At 41.8% G+C, this 16,514-nt stretch overlaps 1 protein-coding gene across 2 annotated transcripts in view; it reads left to right on the top strand.

Moving 5' to 3' along the window:
- LOC142827113 (uncharacterized) overlaps window positions 1-16,514 on the top strand; it is a 50,494-nt gene that overhangs the window by 13,489 nt on the left and 20,491 nt on the right. The window contains exons 2-4 of one of the 2 annotated variants that reach the window (XM_075920942.2): window positions 3,774-3,851; window positions 7,455-8,470; window positions 14,867-15,003. In XM_075920942.2, the coding sequence (XP_075777057.2) occupies window positions 3,774-3,851; window positions 7,455-8,470; window positions 14,867-15,003 (1,231 nt within the window). The remainder of the gene's footprint in view (window positions 1-3,773; window positions 3,852-7,454; window positions 8,471-14,866; window positions 15,004-16,514) is intronic. The other variant, XM_075920943.2, reaches the window with a different exon arrangement.

Below are 16,514 nucleotides of genomic sequence, written 5' to 3' on the forward strand. Positions count from 1 at the left end.
TTCACATCATGTCATAAAATGTTCTGCTTTATTATAATAATGACAACAGGTTTTTTATGTTCACTGTATCAACATAAAACTGCTAAAATTCTGCCCACCTAATATGTTACATGGTCCATTATTGAATACAAGTCAAGCTTTGTATATCTTTAAAATGCACTCAGTGATCAGCTCATTCAGTGTGGTCTAATAATGCATTGCATTATAGCATGTCACTGAGGAAAAAATGGCTTTGTAAAGTACTTGTTGCCCTTGCAGTGGGCCATGTATTTGATTTTAATACTTTTTGACCAAGCATAATTAATTACTGTACAGAATCTTCATTCTGTATCACTTCTATTTCTTTATATTAAAAAACACATTTTCATTTGGGCTCCTATTAAACAGGAGACAACAAACTTTATAAATTGGCTGTCATTGTAATGAATTGGTGGCCTTACATTAAATAGACACCTAGAACACATTACGCATTTATGAGTCCAAGTAACAATCTGGCAAATATAGATGTTCTCCAGTACAATATAGATTTGAGAATAAGAGTAAGTCAGTATGTGTTACTATTCCTCTTACAGTGAGATGAAACTAAACTTAAAATGAAAATGTCAAGAACCTCTTTGCAGTATCTCCTGATTATCACATAACTGTACATAGAGAAGACATTGGATGGAATGTCTTTGTACTGAAATGGTTTGGCTTAGACCTTGAATACATCTCTTTATTAGATACAAATTTGGGAGCTTGAGTTTTACATAGATTGAGCTGGATTCTTTCATTGTGGTTATTTGTCAGGGACAAAGGACTAGAAAGCATTAGGAGTGGCAAAACAAATTTTAAATTTCCATTATGTATAAATGACTTGCTAGCTTATTTTGGTAAACTTAATTCCCTAGTTCCTCTCTCCTATACCATCTCTTATTTATCAGTGACATATTCTCACTCTTTGCAGGATGCAATAAACTAGTAAATATTAACAGCTGTCACAAATGTTCTACATTCACATCTGCTGATGGACCTTCTATTTAGTTTTAAATAGAAACCAAATGGAAGATATTTTGTACCTACTGTGGTGATTTAGAGAAGACTACAGAACTCTATCCTGAATACATGCAATTTAAAAAACCTTTAACAATTGGTTCTGTTAACCTTTCCCCTCCCCCACCTCACCTTTTTAGTACAGGAGGATATGATCATCAAAATTGTAATATTATGTGGGTGCTACTAGACTCCCAATCTAATGTAAAACTGTACAATTCTTTGAAAAACTACAGCCTATCTATACAAATACAGAAAAAAGTATTTTAAATTAATTGGTGTTAATGTCCCTAACATCTGTAAGTACCATATGATTCATACCAACGCTACATGATTTGGACCATCCACAAGGGACACAGTGTAGCAAAGATGGCTTATTTTCCTGCATTCCATGATTTCATTATCTCCTGTCCTGGGCTTTGCTAAGAGTCCTCAAATTGTTTTCACTATTTCAGCTCCACTAGTGGTGGCTATTACTACTTGGCTACGTCTAGACTGGCATGATTTTCTGGAAATGCTTTTAACGGAAAAGTTTTCCATTAAAAGCATTTTCGGAAAAGAGCATCTAGATTGGCAGGACGCTTTTCCACAAAAGCACTTTTTGCGGAAAAGCGTCTGTGGCCAATCTAGACGCGCTTTTCCGCAAAAAAGCCCCGATCGCCGTTTTCGCGATCGGGGCTTTTTTGCGGAAAACAAATCTCTGTTGTCTACACTGGCCCATTTGTGCAAAAGTTTTTCGGAAAAAGACTTTTGCCTGAACGGGAGCAGTATAGTATTTCCGCAAAAGCACTGACAATCTTACATGAGATCGTCAGTGCTTTTGCGGAAATTCAAGCGGCCAGTGTAGACAGCTGGCAAGTTTTTTCCGGAAAAGCGGCCAGTCTAGACACAGCCGCTAGCATGTTTAGTATAGCAGTGCTTAAGGACAAACCAAAAATGAGGCCCTATTGTGTTAGGCGCTGTATAAACACAGACTAGCAGACAGTCCCTGCCTTTCTTACATTCTAAATGGACAATACAAATGCAGAAAGGAGCGTAATAAGCAAACAGAGAACAATGCAATGGTGGCAGATATCATGTTGATGCTGTAACTTTTTTGACGGGGGGAAGGGTCTTAGTTGACCACTGGCTGAACCCCTCAGGAGGGTGTCAGTGTGCACATTGCCTTCTTTCTTGGAGATGACTTCCCTCCTACATGTCGTCATTACTGGCACAGTGGATGTAGTTAATCAGCCAAAAGTATGGGGATGAATTTAGCACTAAACAAACTTAAGCTCAGAGTGGCAAAGTTTAATAGTCTATGTATTTAACCTACATGATTTATACTGAAGCACTGGATTATTTTCAAGCCCAAAGAAATGGGGAGCAACAGTAGGGAGGAGAGAGACTTTTTTTAGTTAATAGTCAGTGTCTGTGCACACAAACATGGTGGCTTGGCTGGAAGGGCCCAGAAGCAGAAGTAGAATGTGTAGCAGTTTCTGAAGTTAAGCAAGGGATTACATTGAGGGCAAGCAGTCCCACTCATGCACCCCCTGAGAGAAGAACCTATCAAAATGAAGTGTGGGGGAGGTTTAAGAATTAAAGGCAGCCTTAGGGACTGAGCAGCTGGATTGTTGTGAAGGCTGGGTAGCAGTACCTACAGCCTGTTGGATACAAGTGAGTGCTATTCCAGCTTTACTTACTGGGGAAGCTCTCCATTGGTCTGTTTGATCCACTGTGGTGAATTTGATGGAACTAGAGGAAGATCCAAGACATAAACATGTGTTTTCACTAAAGGCTGCTGAGCCTATAGAACTTGAAGAGCTGACAGGGAACAGGAAGTGTTCAGAAAAGAATTGAGGTGCTGTCTTTCTTCTGAAGCTCTAGCGAGTCCAGATGATGCACGCAACAAATTATGGTCACTCTACAGAGACTGAGAAATGATCTCTGAAGGAAGGTTCCAGGGAAATGCTTTTTATACATATGCTAACATACAGAATTGTAAATTTTATATTGGAACTACAGTGGCAGCTTTGTTATACAGCACTCGAGGGGAGTGGGGCTTATTGATTAATTGAATGTGCTGGATAGCAAAGCTCATTGCTCTGCTCCTGCCACCCCTAACAGAAGATCAGGTTCCCAGCAGCCCAAGGCAGGCTGAGGGGAAAGGAAGTGCCTGTTGATGATATCAGCTGGCAGTGTTAGCTGTCAGAAGCCCAGCAATAGCTGGCCTGACAGGTGAGAGTCAGGCATGCACACCTGAAGACATCGCGATATTGTGGCTGGGGGCAATGCTGGTTAACAAAATTTTCTAATTAACAGAGTGCCAGATAACAAAGTTTTCACTGTACATATAAAATATATGTATGTAAAACAACAACAAAGTGGGAAAATTTGTATAAGAAGATGTTTCTACTGGCGTGGTAAATCTGTTACCTAATAGCTTTATTTAGTTTTATTTAAGAAGTTATTCATAAAAGAATTTGGAATGTTTACAAAATATTTGTATGTACATCATGTGTATTTATTCTCCCTGAAACTGACTTACACAAAAACTCAGGGCTGAACTCTGTTTTTTTAAGATAGAACTGTGGCTTGTTGAGCAGAGGTACAGGAAGAAAAGGGGTGTAATAGTTTGACATAGTTCACCATTTCCTTGCCCTGTTACATGGCTGCATATGTGTATTATACAGCAGTTGCATGCACATAACTGGCAGGTTTCTGGCTTTGTAGGCTGTAATATTGTTTTGTGTCTCTTCCAGTTAATCACATAAATGAGGAGTGTATTCTAATGGCAGAGCTTCCCTTTTCTAAAGTTGACATCAGAGAAATATTTGAAAGTAAGTAAACAGGTTTCTTTAGCTCTGAGATACCATGCTAGTTCTTTGCCTTTTCATTATAAGCAATCTACTATCCAGCTTAGCACATCTTTGATTTAATACTCTTTTAGAAAGCCTTACTGTTTGATAAAGACCGGACACAAATGTCATTGGTAAAACCTGACTTGAAATGAGTTTATGGTCACAATATGTCCTCTCTCTGAAAGCACCATTATTCTTTTATTCCTGGAAGAATGTGTTGTCTTGCATTTTTAAATATCTGCTAGAAGGGTTAAGGAATACATTTTTCTCAGGCTGCTAGTTTTAACATTTAAACTATATAAACACACTTCTGGAAAGTATAGTTATCTGTATGAGCTTTTGCTCTTTTATCCATCTTCATTCAAAGTGAAAAGGAATTATGTTCCTCTTGCAAATAAATCAGAATAGTTGATGTCTGTGACCTCTCAATTCGCTTCCATTAAGGAATGAAGCCATTCTATGGAACAACTCCTCCACTTCTTGAACTCTTGGAAATTAGGACAATATTTTCATATCCAACCAGGGCAAATTTAATGTGTCTCACTTGTGGAACAGTGTAACACATAGATACTAGTAAATGCTGTTTTTTTTTCTTATTTATAGCAAGAGTTGGCCAGAATGTCATACAATTCAGGCATATCTTTGCCAAACTTTTACCATTCAGGTTGAAATATTCTATTCTAGGTGTCTTTCTCAGGCTGATTTGTTTTAAACATCTCTTCCCTCCTCAGGAAAAAAAAAACATCCATTTTGGAGAAAGAGGTTGGAAGAAAAAATACATTGTTCTGCTAAGGTTAATTTTTTGAATATTCTATTGAGAAGCTCCAGCATCTTAATGTACTGAAGCAAATGCTTGAAATTGGGATAGGGAAAATGCCAGAGTGACAGAGGCCACAGGGACAGAGAGCAGTTTTTTTTTTTTTTTTTACTGTCCCCATGAAAGTACAACCAAATGCAGCCAAGATATAAGCCTCTGGAAATTTCTATTTAATGAGAAGCAGATTTAGAAACTGGTAGCTAACTCTTAGAATCATAGAATCCTAGGGCTGGAAGAGACCTCAGGAGGTCATCGAGTCTAGCCCCCTACCCAAAACAGAACCAACCCTAATTAAATCATCACAGCCAGGGCTTTGTCAAGTGGGGATTAAAAAAACCTCTAGGGATGAAGATTCCTCCATCTCCCTAGGTAACCCATTCCAGTACTTGGCCACCTCCTAGTGAAATAGTTTTCCCTAATATCCAACCTAGACCTACCCCACAGTAACTTGAGACCATTGCTCCTCGTTCTGCCATCCATCACTACTGAGAACCATCTCGCTCCATTCTCTTTGGAACCTTCAGGAAGTTGAAGGCTGCTATCAAATTCCTCCTCACTCTTGTCTTCTGCAGATTAAATAAGCCCAGATCCTCAGCCTTTCCTCATAGGTCCTGTGCTTTAGCCCCCTAATCATTTTAGTTGCCTTCCACTGGACCCTCTCTAATGTGTTCACATCCTTTCTATAGTGGGGAGTGGCAGAGGCAGAACTGTATGCAGTATCCTAGATGTGGCCTCACCAGTGCCAAATAAAAGGGAATAATCACTTCTCTAGATCTGCTGGAAATGCTCCTCCTAATGCACCTTAATATTCCATTAGCCTTCTTGGCTACAAGGGCACGCTGTTGACTCGTATCAGTTTCTCATCCCTTGTAATCCCCAGAACATTCCTTCTGCATTGAGTATGATACATTTTGAAGATCCCATTACTGAACGGGACTTTTCCTAAAATTGCTCTTAATGACTGCTGTGGTTGTCACTTGAACGTAAAGCAGAGAGACGATCTCTCTTGTGCTGTCAATTCTGAGCCTTCTGGTGTCCAGGCGCAGGAGAGAGGAAAGAATGCAGAGGGATGGGTGAAAGAGGGGTAGGTAAGATGAGGAAGGGATAAAAGACAGGAGATGGTACTAGTGAGGGGAATGATAAAGGAGGGCTACGTAGAAAAGAGAGTTATGATCAAGTCGCTAAAGGCGATCATAATGCACACAAGGGGCAGAATTAAGGCTGCACAGACAACCGTAATTCTGGTATTTCCCTGTTTGAGTATTTTACAACCAAAACCTTCTTTTAAGGTTCCCCCCCCATATAGTCATTTATACTACTGTGTTTACAGGCCTCAAATTAAATTTGGCTGCCATCACATTGCGTACACGTGCTGTAGGAGACCATCCCTGTCCTGCAGAAATTGTAGTCTAAGTAGACAAAACAGGCAAAATATGGGAGGAGAAACTGGCAGAAAACAAATGACTTGCCCAAGGCTACACAGCAGATCGGTGGCAGAGCTGGATGTAGAATTTGTCTCCTGCCTCCTAGCCCAGTACCCTACCCACCAGAGCTGGATTAACTCTTCTCAGGGCCCAGGGCTATTAGATTTCATGGGGGCTTCCTACTTTCCAGGGTGGTGCCAAAATGAGGGGTTCTGTGTGTGGGAGGGGGCTGCAGGTTGAGGCAGGAGAGTGGGTGTGGAAGGGGGAGAGGGCTCCAACTGGGTGTGTGGGCTCTGGGGAGAGGCTGAGGAAGAGACATGGGAGTTCCGGAAGCATCTCCAGGTTGGGGACAGGAGGTTTGGAGTGCAGGATGGAGCTGGAGAGGAGGTTGGGTGGTGGTGCAGGGACTGGAGGGAGTTATGGTGCTGAAACAGGCTCAGTAGTGGGGTGTGGGGTCTGGAAGGCAGGTGAGGGATATAGGGTATAGGAGAGGGCTCAGGGCTGGGGACTGGGCTGTGGAGTCTGTGAGGGTCTCAGGGCAGGGGATTGGAATCTGGGGAGCTTACCTGATCAGCTCCCATATGATTGGGGGAAGGGAGGGGGGAAAACAGGTGGCTCCATGTGGCCCAGGCAGCCTTGCACTCACCAGCAATCACTGGCCCCTGCAGCTCCCATTGGCTACAATTTCCAGCCAGTAGGAGCTGTGGGTTTGGAGCCTTCAGGCCAGGGCAGCACGGGGACAGGACTACCTGGAACTCATTTTTTCATCAAACACAGAAAAAAATCCCCTTTGCCACATTGCTCTGAGTTGAGGACAATGTGAGACAATTGTGCTGTAGTTGTCAGTCTACAGACCCCAACTGAGGGGTGACAGAGGAACGGCAATGCGCAGACTGGAAGAGACACCCACCAGGGAGGGCTGGCCAGGAAGACAAGGGCTTTTTTGGCTGCAGCCAAGTGCTCTGGGCTAAGGGGCCCTGGACTGCAGCTCCAAAAACTCCTTTCTAAATCCAGCCCTGCTACTCATACTAAACCAAGCTGCTTCTTGTATATGTGACATCAAATATTACATCTCTGGGTAAAAAAGATAAAATTCATGCTTGGTGTCTCTCCATTGGCAGAAGCGGTAATACACCATTGGTGAAACAGGCCTTTTGTTTCTCTCCTCTCCCATGACAACTTCATCCATGGCACGGGGGTGGCATGGGAGTCATCCCATTAACACCATGGAGTTCTGCTCAGTGGGAGTCAGGTTTATAGAACTCGGCCCATAGCGCACGACTGGCACGTAACTATCTCTGTGTCTTGCAGCTGATGGACGTGTTCTGCATTCTCTTTCAGTTCCTTTAAAAAATGATTTCAAGCCCCGGAAGAGGAGGCAGCAATTTTGGAGGAGGAGCCAACTTGGGAGAAGAAAACTCTGGTGCCGTAGGCCGAAGGTGATGGAGCAGCAGCAGGGCAGAGAGGAGAATCAAGAAGTGGTGCAGGAGCAGACCCCTGCTGATAAAGGTCAAAAGGTGACTGTGCGGGTGCAGCCGCAGCAGCAGAACCAAGCACAGATGGCCCCACAGGTGACTGTGCAGGTTCAGCAGCAGGACCAAGGAGGGGTGGTCCCCCAGGTGACTGTGCAAGTGCAGCCACAGGGCCCAGGAGGCACATCCCTACAGGTAACTGTGCAGGTGCAGCAACAGGATCCAGGACAGATGGCCCCACAGGTGACTGTGCTTGTGCAGCCGCAGCAGCAGAGCCAAGGAGGAACAGCCTTGCAGGTGACTGTGGAGGTGCAGCCACAGAGGGGCCATGACTGGCAAGAGTCGCAGGTAACACAAACCCATCACCAGGGCCAAGATGAGGAAGGGTCAAAGGCCATGCAACAGCAGCTGAACCAAGATGAGAGTGAGCCACAAGTAGTGGCCAAAGATGAGAGAGAGCCAAAGGAGCTGGAGCTGGAAGGGAAACATGGCCAAGACAAGGAAGGGGCAGAAGCAGTGGAGCAGCAGTGGGACCAGAGGCAACTTGTGGAAGGGCCAAAGGTGGAACAGCAGCTGAACCAAGATGAGAGCGAGCCACAGGTGATGACCAAAGATGAGAGAGAACCAATGGAGCTGGAGCTGGAAGGGAAGCAAGGCCAAGATAAGAAAGGGACAGAAGTGATAGAGCAGCCACAGAATCAGAGCCAAGATGAGGAAGGGTCAAAGGCAGTAAGTCTGCAAAAGCTAAGCCAAGAAGAAGAAGAACTCAAGATTGTGGAGACGGAGCAGCAGGAGGGCCAGAGGCAAGATAAACAAGCCATGTGTAAGAAACAACTGAGAGAGATGCCAAATTATTTTGTCTCTATCCCAATAACAAATGACCAGGTATTTTCAACTTGCTGATTCAGTTAAGTAGAAGTGTTATATACGCATAACTGACAATTCTAAAATTTCAGTAAAGGCATGCCTGTTGGCATCACAGGATTTTTTTTAAAGTCTACTACTGCCCTGATTTTGTTTTTTTTGTATTGGTAAATGTGGAGGGTTTTTAAAAATCTGTTGTTCCCTTTTGATCAGGTATGATGCCAGCAAGTATCTGCAATTCTTATGACAGAATTTGCTATTTATAGCCTGTGAAGAGGTAGAGGTAGTTTGCTCAGCCTGTGTATATGTGTTTGTACTAAAAAGTGGTTTGGAAAACACCGTATGCACCACAGTGCTTTTATTTTTTGAGGGGGATATCCTAGATAACTTTGTAATAATTTTGGGTTTGGTCAAGAGTTGGATTTGAACCTTTTGTAAGTTTAAGAAAACACTATTGCCTGAACTTCCTTTCTGTTTTAAGGAAACTGGTAGGATTTTTTTTACTATCAATCCTCTTTAGATGATGCGTCAAGGACAGGATTTATTTCAACTGCCAGTGGTGGAGGAATTATTTGCACATCATTATCAATTGAACAGGATTAGTAAAAGCATGCGCTGTTCCCAATTCCTGTATTTTTCCTCAGAGATAGTTGGTGCAGTTCTGCTTTTTTTTTTTTTTAAATTAACATTAGTTCGTATGTTCTGTGCTCAATGGTGGGTAAAAAAACACTAAGACACAGACATTATATTATGATTCAATGTGGAAGACACAACTTCATTAAAACTTATGAAAGTTATAATTTTATAAGTTAAAACTTATTACAATTTAGAAGTTATTACATGACTGGGTGTGATGGGGACAGATCCCTCCCCCCAGCAGGAGCTAGTGCCACTTGGCTATATCTGCAGCCATGCCTGTAGAGGGAATAAAGGAGAGAATCTGGCTTAGTTCTTGGCTGACTGGCCAGGGCGGAGCTCTGTTTCTTTGCCTAAAGGGACTTTTGCCTTCAGAGTTAAGGAAAGATAGGCCTGATATTCGGAGAAGACAATTGGAAGAAAGTTAGATGCCCAGCAGCAAGTGATACCTGAGTAAAGACTGCTTGGGAACCAAGCCTGCAGCTAAAGGCAGGGACATCCTATGCAAAGACAGGTGGGCACCCCAGCATTACATTGATTTTTAATTTTGCTAAACTCCTTTAGTCACCCAGAAAGGGATAGGACCAAAGGGGCAGTTTGCCAGTAGTCCACAGTCTACCTCAATGGACCCTGGAGACTGAGACTTCTTCCCATTGGGAGACCTGTGGTTGAGCTGAGGCACCAGGAAGATGCACAGGGAGGAGCTGCTCTAGCCACACCATTGCACTAGTGTAAACCATTCCAAAATACCTTGCAGGGTAATTCCGAATATGGAGCGTCACTGGCCTCGGTATACTCTGAAATTGAGGGTGAATGTGAAGATGGTGTCCCCTGTCCAATCTCAGGCCTGCCACTGGATCCTGACCTACTTCCTTCCTCAAAACCAGAGATAGTAAAAATGAGGGGGAGCCACAAGCTGGCAGAGCCACTGTGCTCAGAAACACTTTCCAAGCAGCCTGCTACGTTACAAGTACTCGCTAGACCATGTACACCTCAAACCACAGTGGAAACAGTGGCAATCAATTTAGAGGTCCTCCTCTATCCTGCTGGCCACCTGGAAAGGAATCCACTTAGCAATGAGCTCCTCCCACAAATTGTCTGACCCGAATAAAAATGTTCCATCCTCTCAAAACAGTGCTGGAGAGGCATACTTAATTCCCACATAGAAATCATCTCTCTCCCTGTTATTTTAAAGTCCATAGGAATTTTCCAATGAATTATTTTTCTGGCCTGATTGATTATTTTTGGCAAGTCTGGTGGCCCTCATAACACCTAATGTAGGAAGAATCTCTGACCAGATCAAGGGAAATGATATTTCAATAGAACTAGAATTTCTCTTCATTTCGATCATCAAAATAACCCCTTTTGCTAGGCTTAAATCATTCTGCTTCTGGGTGACTATTGTTCACTTGCAGGGAATAAAAACAGTCTGCCATAGAATGGCAGAAGGGCACTATCTGGTTCTCCTCACGCACAGGTCCCTCCTTCCCTGCTACCTCAGAAAATGGGGAAACCTAGCTGACAGGCTCCAGGCTAGACAGATGCCTTTTTGCTGAACCAGTGCCCTCTACTACATCCACAGTTTAAATCCTGTAATATAAAGCAGTAACTGGTTTTCTGCAGTCAGCCCAGTGGCCATTTTAAACTTGGTTGTTTTGGAAACTGAAATCCCAAATAGTGATGGCCAGTAGGGCAAAAGGCAGAGGGGGGGCAGAGGGAATATAATGTGCTTCAGGATTTGAACACTCCTTAAGTAGGTTAGCCCTGATTTAAAAAAACAACAACAGCCTCTTATCTAACCTTAGTGATGCTGTCAGTACTGCTCAGACTTGTAAAGAACCTAAATTATGGTAGTATGTTTTTGTTTTTTGTTGAAGATAATGATATTGATAGGAATGATTTCAGTTCTGAGTCTGGGTTATCTGATGTCCTATCAGTCAATCTGTTTATTAATCAAAGATAAATCAGCGCAATACAGAGGGTAGTATGTTACCAATCTCTGTGAAACAGTCCAGCAGCATCCAGTCTGTCCTACAATGATTAAAGAAACTGCCTGTTTTATACTCTGCTTGTTTAGGAAAAGATGGACTATCCCCAAATTTCACTATATTACCACACAGCTCTTTCATCCTCTCTCTTATCTGGTTGGATACATGTAGTACAAGACCCAGGTGTCTGTACCCACCTAAACCAACACAGATAATTTTCCATTCCTGGCAGATGACGCATATCTCACAAGCCTCACCAAAACCTATATCTTGGTTTCTGACAGACTGTACACATGCAAAGAACAGAGCTACTTCTACAAAGACAGAGATTGCAACAGCTTCGTTACTGGCATTTTCCCACAATAAACTTAACCTGAGAGCAATTCTTAGTTCGACAATTCAGCAAAAATACAAAGCATTTTAATAATATATGACATACTTTACTTGTCTACTAATAGTTTCTTATTTTAGTTGCATGATAAAGCCTCATCCAGTCACCCTCTTGAAGCTACAGCAATAAAGCAAATTACATATTTTAGTTAGCTTTCACAGTCCTGAGTATAATTCCATATCTTATGGTCAAACTTCCACTTCAGTATCAACACTATAATTTGTTAGGCTGTAGCTTTCCACTTCACCTTGGGTTCAATTGAGCCACCAATGATATGACGTGTCTTTTGTGGTGATAAATCAGCTTTAAAGTTTTCTATTATCATCTTAAATTCTTTTATCTCCATGTAATTTTTGGAAGGGTGGTAAGACCTCAGTTTCTGATATTGCACTGGGATCCTGAAAACCTCTGTGGTCCAGAGGGAAAGAGATAAAAATTAATCTCCACCTATTAAAGACAGAGTGGCTGTTTGTTGAGAGGTGTGTGCAAGATTATGGAAAATTGCCTTAACTGTTACTAGTTGAGATGTCTCAGCTTACAGGGTTATCATTTTTAAAGCCACAGGCCAAAGCTGTGTATATTTCTTGTGCATTAACACATATAATTGTGTATTAACATCTAAAAAGCAGCATGTACATTTAGGTTTGATGCAACACATCCTCTTACCTCTGTCTGTACTTTTTTAGGTGTGTATATGAAAATGCATCCCCCTCTTTGCACTTAATTTTCATGGTTGCTCGTGATGTTTTTTATGACTCATTTAGATCACTGCTTATTTGAAATGTATCCTCTTATTGGATTACTGTTTTTAACCGAGATTGATTAGAAAAATCTTTGGAGGTGATCAAGAGAGCTGGTAGAAGGTCTCCATATAAGTTTGTGGCTGCTGAAAACTGATTGATTGTGTGTGGCCCTTGAATGGGTGAATACAAGTGCAGAAGGAACACAAAGAACTTCCTTTTCCCCATCCATCTGTATACTTGCACAATTATTTCCTGAACAGAAGTTCTCCTTACTAATATCCTTAGTGAGATATTCAGTCTGGGGCTAGCCAAACATCCTTCCTCTCTCTGGACAGATAAAACATAGAAGGTATTGCATATTGTAGTATGGTGGAGCAGGCATACATCTCTGTATGAAGGAAAGATCCAGAAACCATTGTATCTATGGGAGGCAATTACGCAGTTACAAACCCAGACTTGACTTGAGCCTTGCAGTATGTTGTCATTACTTTCAATTTCAAAACCAAGAATAGGTTCATAAAAATTAGCTTTCACTCTCAGCTTGCTTTGGAAAGATTGCTGATGATGTTGGAAAGATACTGATATTGAGTAAGACTGGACACACTCTCTTTGAGGAAGAAAGCTCCAAAGTTTGTTTTTTGTTTTTATTTCTGTTTTGGGTTGTTGTTTTTTTTAAATGGAGCTTCTTCCCATCATTCTGGCAATGGGCAGAGATTTGAAGTCCATTTCATAAAGGAGAAGGGGCCTGCACCAGAAAATGGCATCATAACTAGCCTCCTTGACAGTCTCACAGAGACTGGAATAGCATGGATGGAATGATTTGTCTACTCTCTCATCTCAAGAATATTCTTGAAACACATTGTTTGGACTGTGTAAAGGAGTCTTATACAACCGCTATCTACATGTACCCTTTTATATGGAATTCACTCAGTGTGGTTTGACATTCTTCATACCACTGAAGTTCTCTTTGAAGGAAAACCATTCCCTTGTAAATATTTGATTTTTATTGGTATTTTTGAAAATATGCTACAAGTAATGGGCCACTTTAAGGTATCTGCAGGAATGATTCCAGAGGTGTCATTGAAAGGGTGGCAGAAGGTGGCCATAAAATTGTGATTCAAGTGATTCAATATTTTGTTCATAGTTATAAAGTATGTTGTCTTTAGTTATATGTGGGTTTTTCTCAGGATGTTCTGTAAATATCCATTAGACCAGGAATGGGCAATAAAATGGCAGTGGATCACCAAGATTAGCCCCCATATTTATCTGTGCTTCTGCACATAGGGGTCAGTATTCCCACTAAGCTGATGGGCAGCACCGCTTCACAGGTAATTAATCAGCCCTACCCAGTCAGAGGCTCTGTGCAGGGAACTGACTTGGTGGGGCTAATAATCACCTGTGAAGCTGTGCTGCCAGGCACCTTAGAGGGAACCCTAGTAGGGGTTTTTGCAGCTCCCATTGGCCACAGATCCCTGTTCCTGACCAATCAGAGCTGCGGGAAGTGGCGCAAACTGGGACATCACTTCCCACAGCTTCTATTGGCTGGGAACGGTGATCTGCTGCAAATGAGAGCTACAAGTGTCAGTACTTGTGAAGGCATAGGTAGATACAGAGGTGGCAGCCTGCCAGGGTCTAACCCTGGTGAACCAGGTCTGGCATACAGGCTAATATTTGCCTACTGCTACATAGCACCCAGATTTCAAAATTAACATGGCTGGTAACTAAATTGTACAATAAGCAAAGCTGCTCCACCATCCAAGATTAAAGTGGAGTCCTTACAAGTGTTCTTTCTTTCTCTTTCTGACGGACCCATTTGGAAATTTAAAAATTTACCAAGATTTTCTTTATAATATGGCTCCATTATGTGCTATATTTTCTATGTACTAGAATCCCCCTTTCTTTTTTTTCTCATTCATCTTGCTTATTCCTAACCCTTTACCAAAATTGTTTCAAAAGAACTCCAACTTTTCATTAATACAAATAGACCCAAAAGAGCTAGACATTGGCCATGCATCTCTACCAAATGCTATCTCAAAGAAGAACACATTTAGTCAGATGCACTATTTTGTTTGCTGTTAGTTTCCTTTTGGTAAGAGACATCAATTTCATCTGTGATAAAACTTGCAATCAGAAAGTAGCATAAGATTAATTATGGAAATGCTATTCAATTTCCACAGTCTATTAAAACTGACAACTGCATGATGATCACATTAATATTTGCACTGTGCTGTGACTTTATTCCAGAGCACATAAGGTCAAATTCAGAGGTGTTATAAAGCCCATGAAATTGGCTCCTGCTTACACCGGTACTGAATTTAGCCCACATGACTGTAAAGAAAAGTAGTTTGACCTTTGAATTGATTTTGATATTAAAATCTTTGGTACAAATTCTACTATTACATCTGCAATTTCATGAAGTTAATGGCCCGCACAAATATATTGGAAGACAGAATTTTGCCCTTTGAGTGATATCATGCATTTACTTGGGCTTTTGAACTGTAAGTTAATATTTTCTAAAACTGGAGAAAACTGGCCCTTGCCAAGTTCAGCATTAATCTGAATTAAACCGCCAACTACAGTTTTATGGAAATTCTTACAGTAAGCTGTAAGCCTTTTTTAAATGTAAAATGTTTTATCCTTTTTATTTATTGCATTGCAGATTTTGGACAAAATTGAAGATGTCCAAGAACTAATATTCACTAAAGAACCTGACTTGTTGAGAGCTCTAATTCCTGTCCAAACAATGCATCTCACCATTATTGTAGCCCATCTGAGAACAGAAGAGGAAGTGAAAAAGTAAGAATTCTTGTAAAATAAGTGATTGTAAGGCTGACTTTTAAGATGATACTGTCTTAATTCAGGACTGTAGCTGGGGAAAACTACTTTTAGATAAGCTTTGACATTTCCACTTTTTTTTGGAACAATATCTAACTTGCTATCTCATTGAATGCATGGTCAAGAGCTTCTTAGATGAACTCTAGGTGCAAAGAGAATTTGGACTAGATTTTTTAAAATTAATGATAGTTAATATGCACAGTCATCAAGAGGTAGAAAGTGAGCCGCATCAGTATTAACCATACTATTTTTTTTATCCTTTCCTATAGAGTTAAATTAAGGAAGAATGTAGATTTATTTGTACAGAAAAACTCATGGAAGTTGTATAGCAACCACAGACTGTTGAAAAGAGGTGTATACTTGTAGTAACTGGAAAGCCTTGACAACTAGGATATCTTGGTATTTTATAAAACATTGGAAAAGGAAGAGAAAAAATTGAAATGTGGTTATTGCAGCTTAAAAGGGACTAACTTTATATATTTACTAGCTGTAAGACAACTTTGAACATTCATTGTTGGGGAAAATAACTAATTGTAGGTTAAAAGCTATGCGGGGGCAAGCTCCCAGGTATCTAAGGCCTAGCTGAAAGATTTGAGCTTGGTGGAAGTAGGAACTGGTCTAAAGGGAAGTCCTTACCTGTTTGCTTCCTGAGGGAAGCCAAGGTTAATTACTCTAATCTGAACATTAGGGCTTTGATATAACTAACTCTTATGAACCAGAAGGTGTTAAACAGGATCTACATTGGCATAAGGGAGGATGTTCAGTCTAGTTAAGCTAACTCAGTTGACAAAACAAGATTGGAAGCAAATCTATTGGGCCTGAAAACCCAGTGTTGTGTTCCGGGGTATAATCTAATCCAAACCAAACCAGTGACAGGTGGTATCGCTACCTGCTTTCTTATCCTACGAAGTGGACATAGGCAGTATCCTCATGGGCATGTGCGATGCAGCTTTCATTCACCTCCCTGACCACAGCAGCCTGACTACAACACAGCAGTCCCTCTCTATTATCCAGTGAACTTTTGCAGTGGTGACCCTAACATACTCATAGCCCTGGTCTGCACTGGGGCATTATTTGAAATAACCCCCCTGAGGTAGAATTTATAAGCAGAGCATTCACACTACCAAGCCCATGATTTTGAAATAATGGGCTGCTTATTTTGAAATCTTTACTCCTGCTTCCCTTGGGGAATAACGCTAATTTCAAAATAGCTATTTTGAAATCACGTAGGCAGCACCAGAGCATCCACACTATTTCGAAATAACCACTTGTGACGGGGTGAGGCAACCCCGCACTAAAGGTGCCCCCCCCCCAGTGAGGCAGAGAAAAGCGGCGCGGCTTTTCTCGCTGCTGCCGAGGACGCGGTCGGCGGGGTAGCCGGGACGCGCCACTCAGCAGGCGGTTTAGCCAGCGCTGCCCCGAGCAGCGTGGGGGGGGGGGGGGTGACGAGGTGAGGCAACCCCGCACCGAGG

The sequence above is a fragment of the Pelodiscus sinensis genome, chromosome 2, assembly GCF_052426305.1.
Source record: "Pelodiscus sinensis isolate ZL-2025 chromosome 2, ASM5242630v1, whole genome shotgun sequence".
NCBI lineage: Eukaryota > Metazoa > Chordata > Testudines > Trionychidae > Pelodiscus > Pelodiscus sinensis.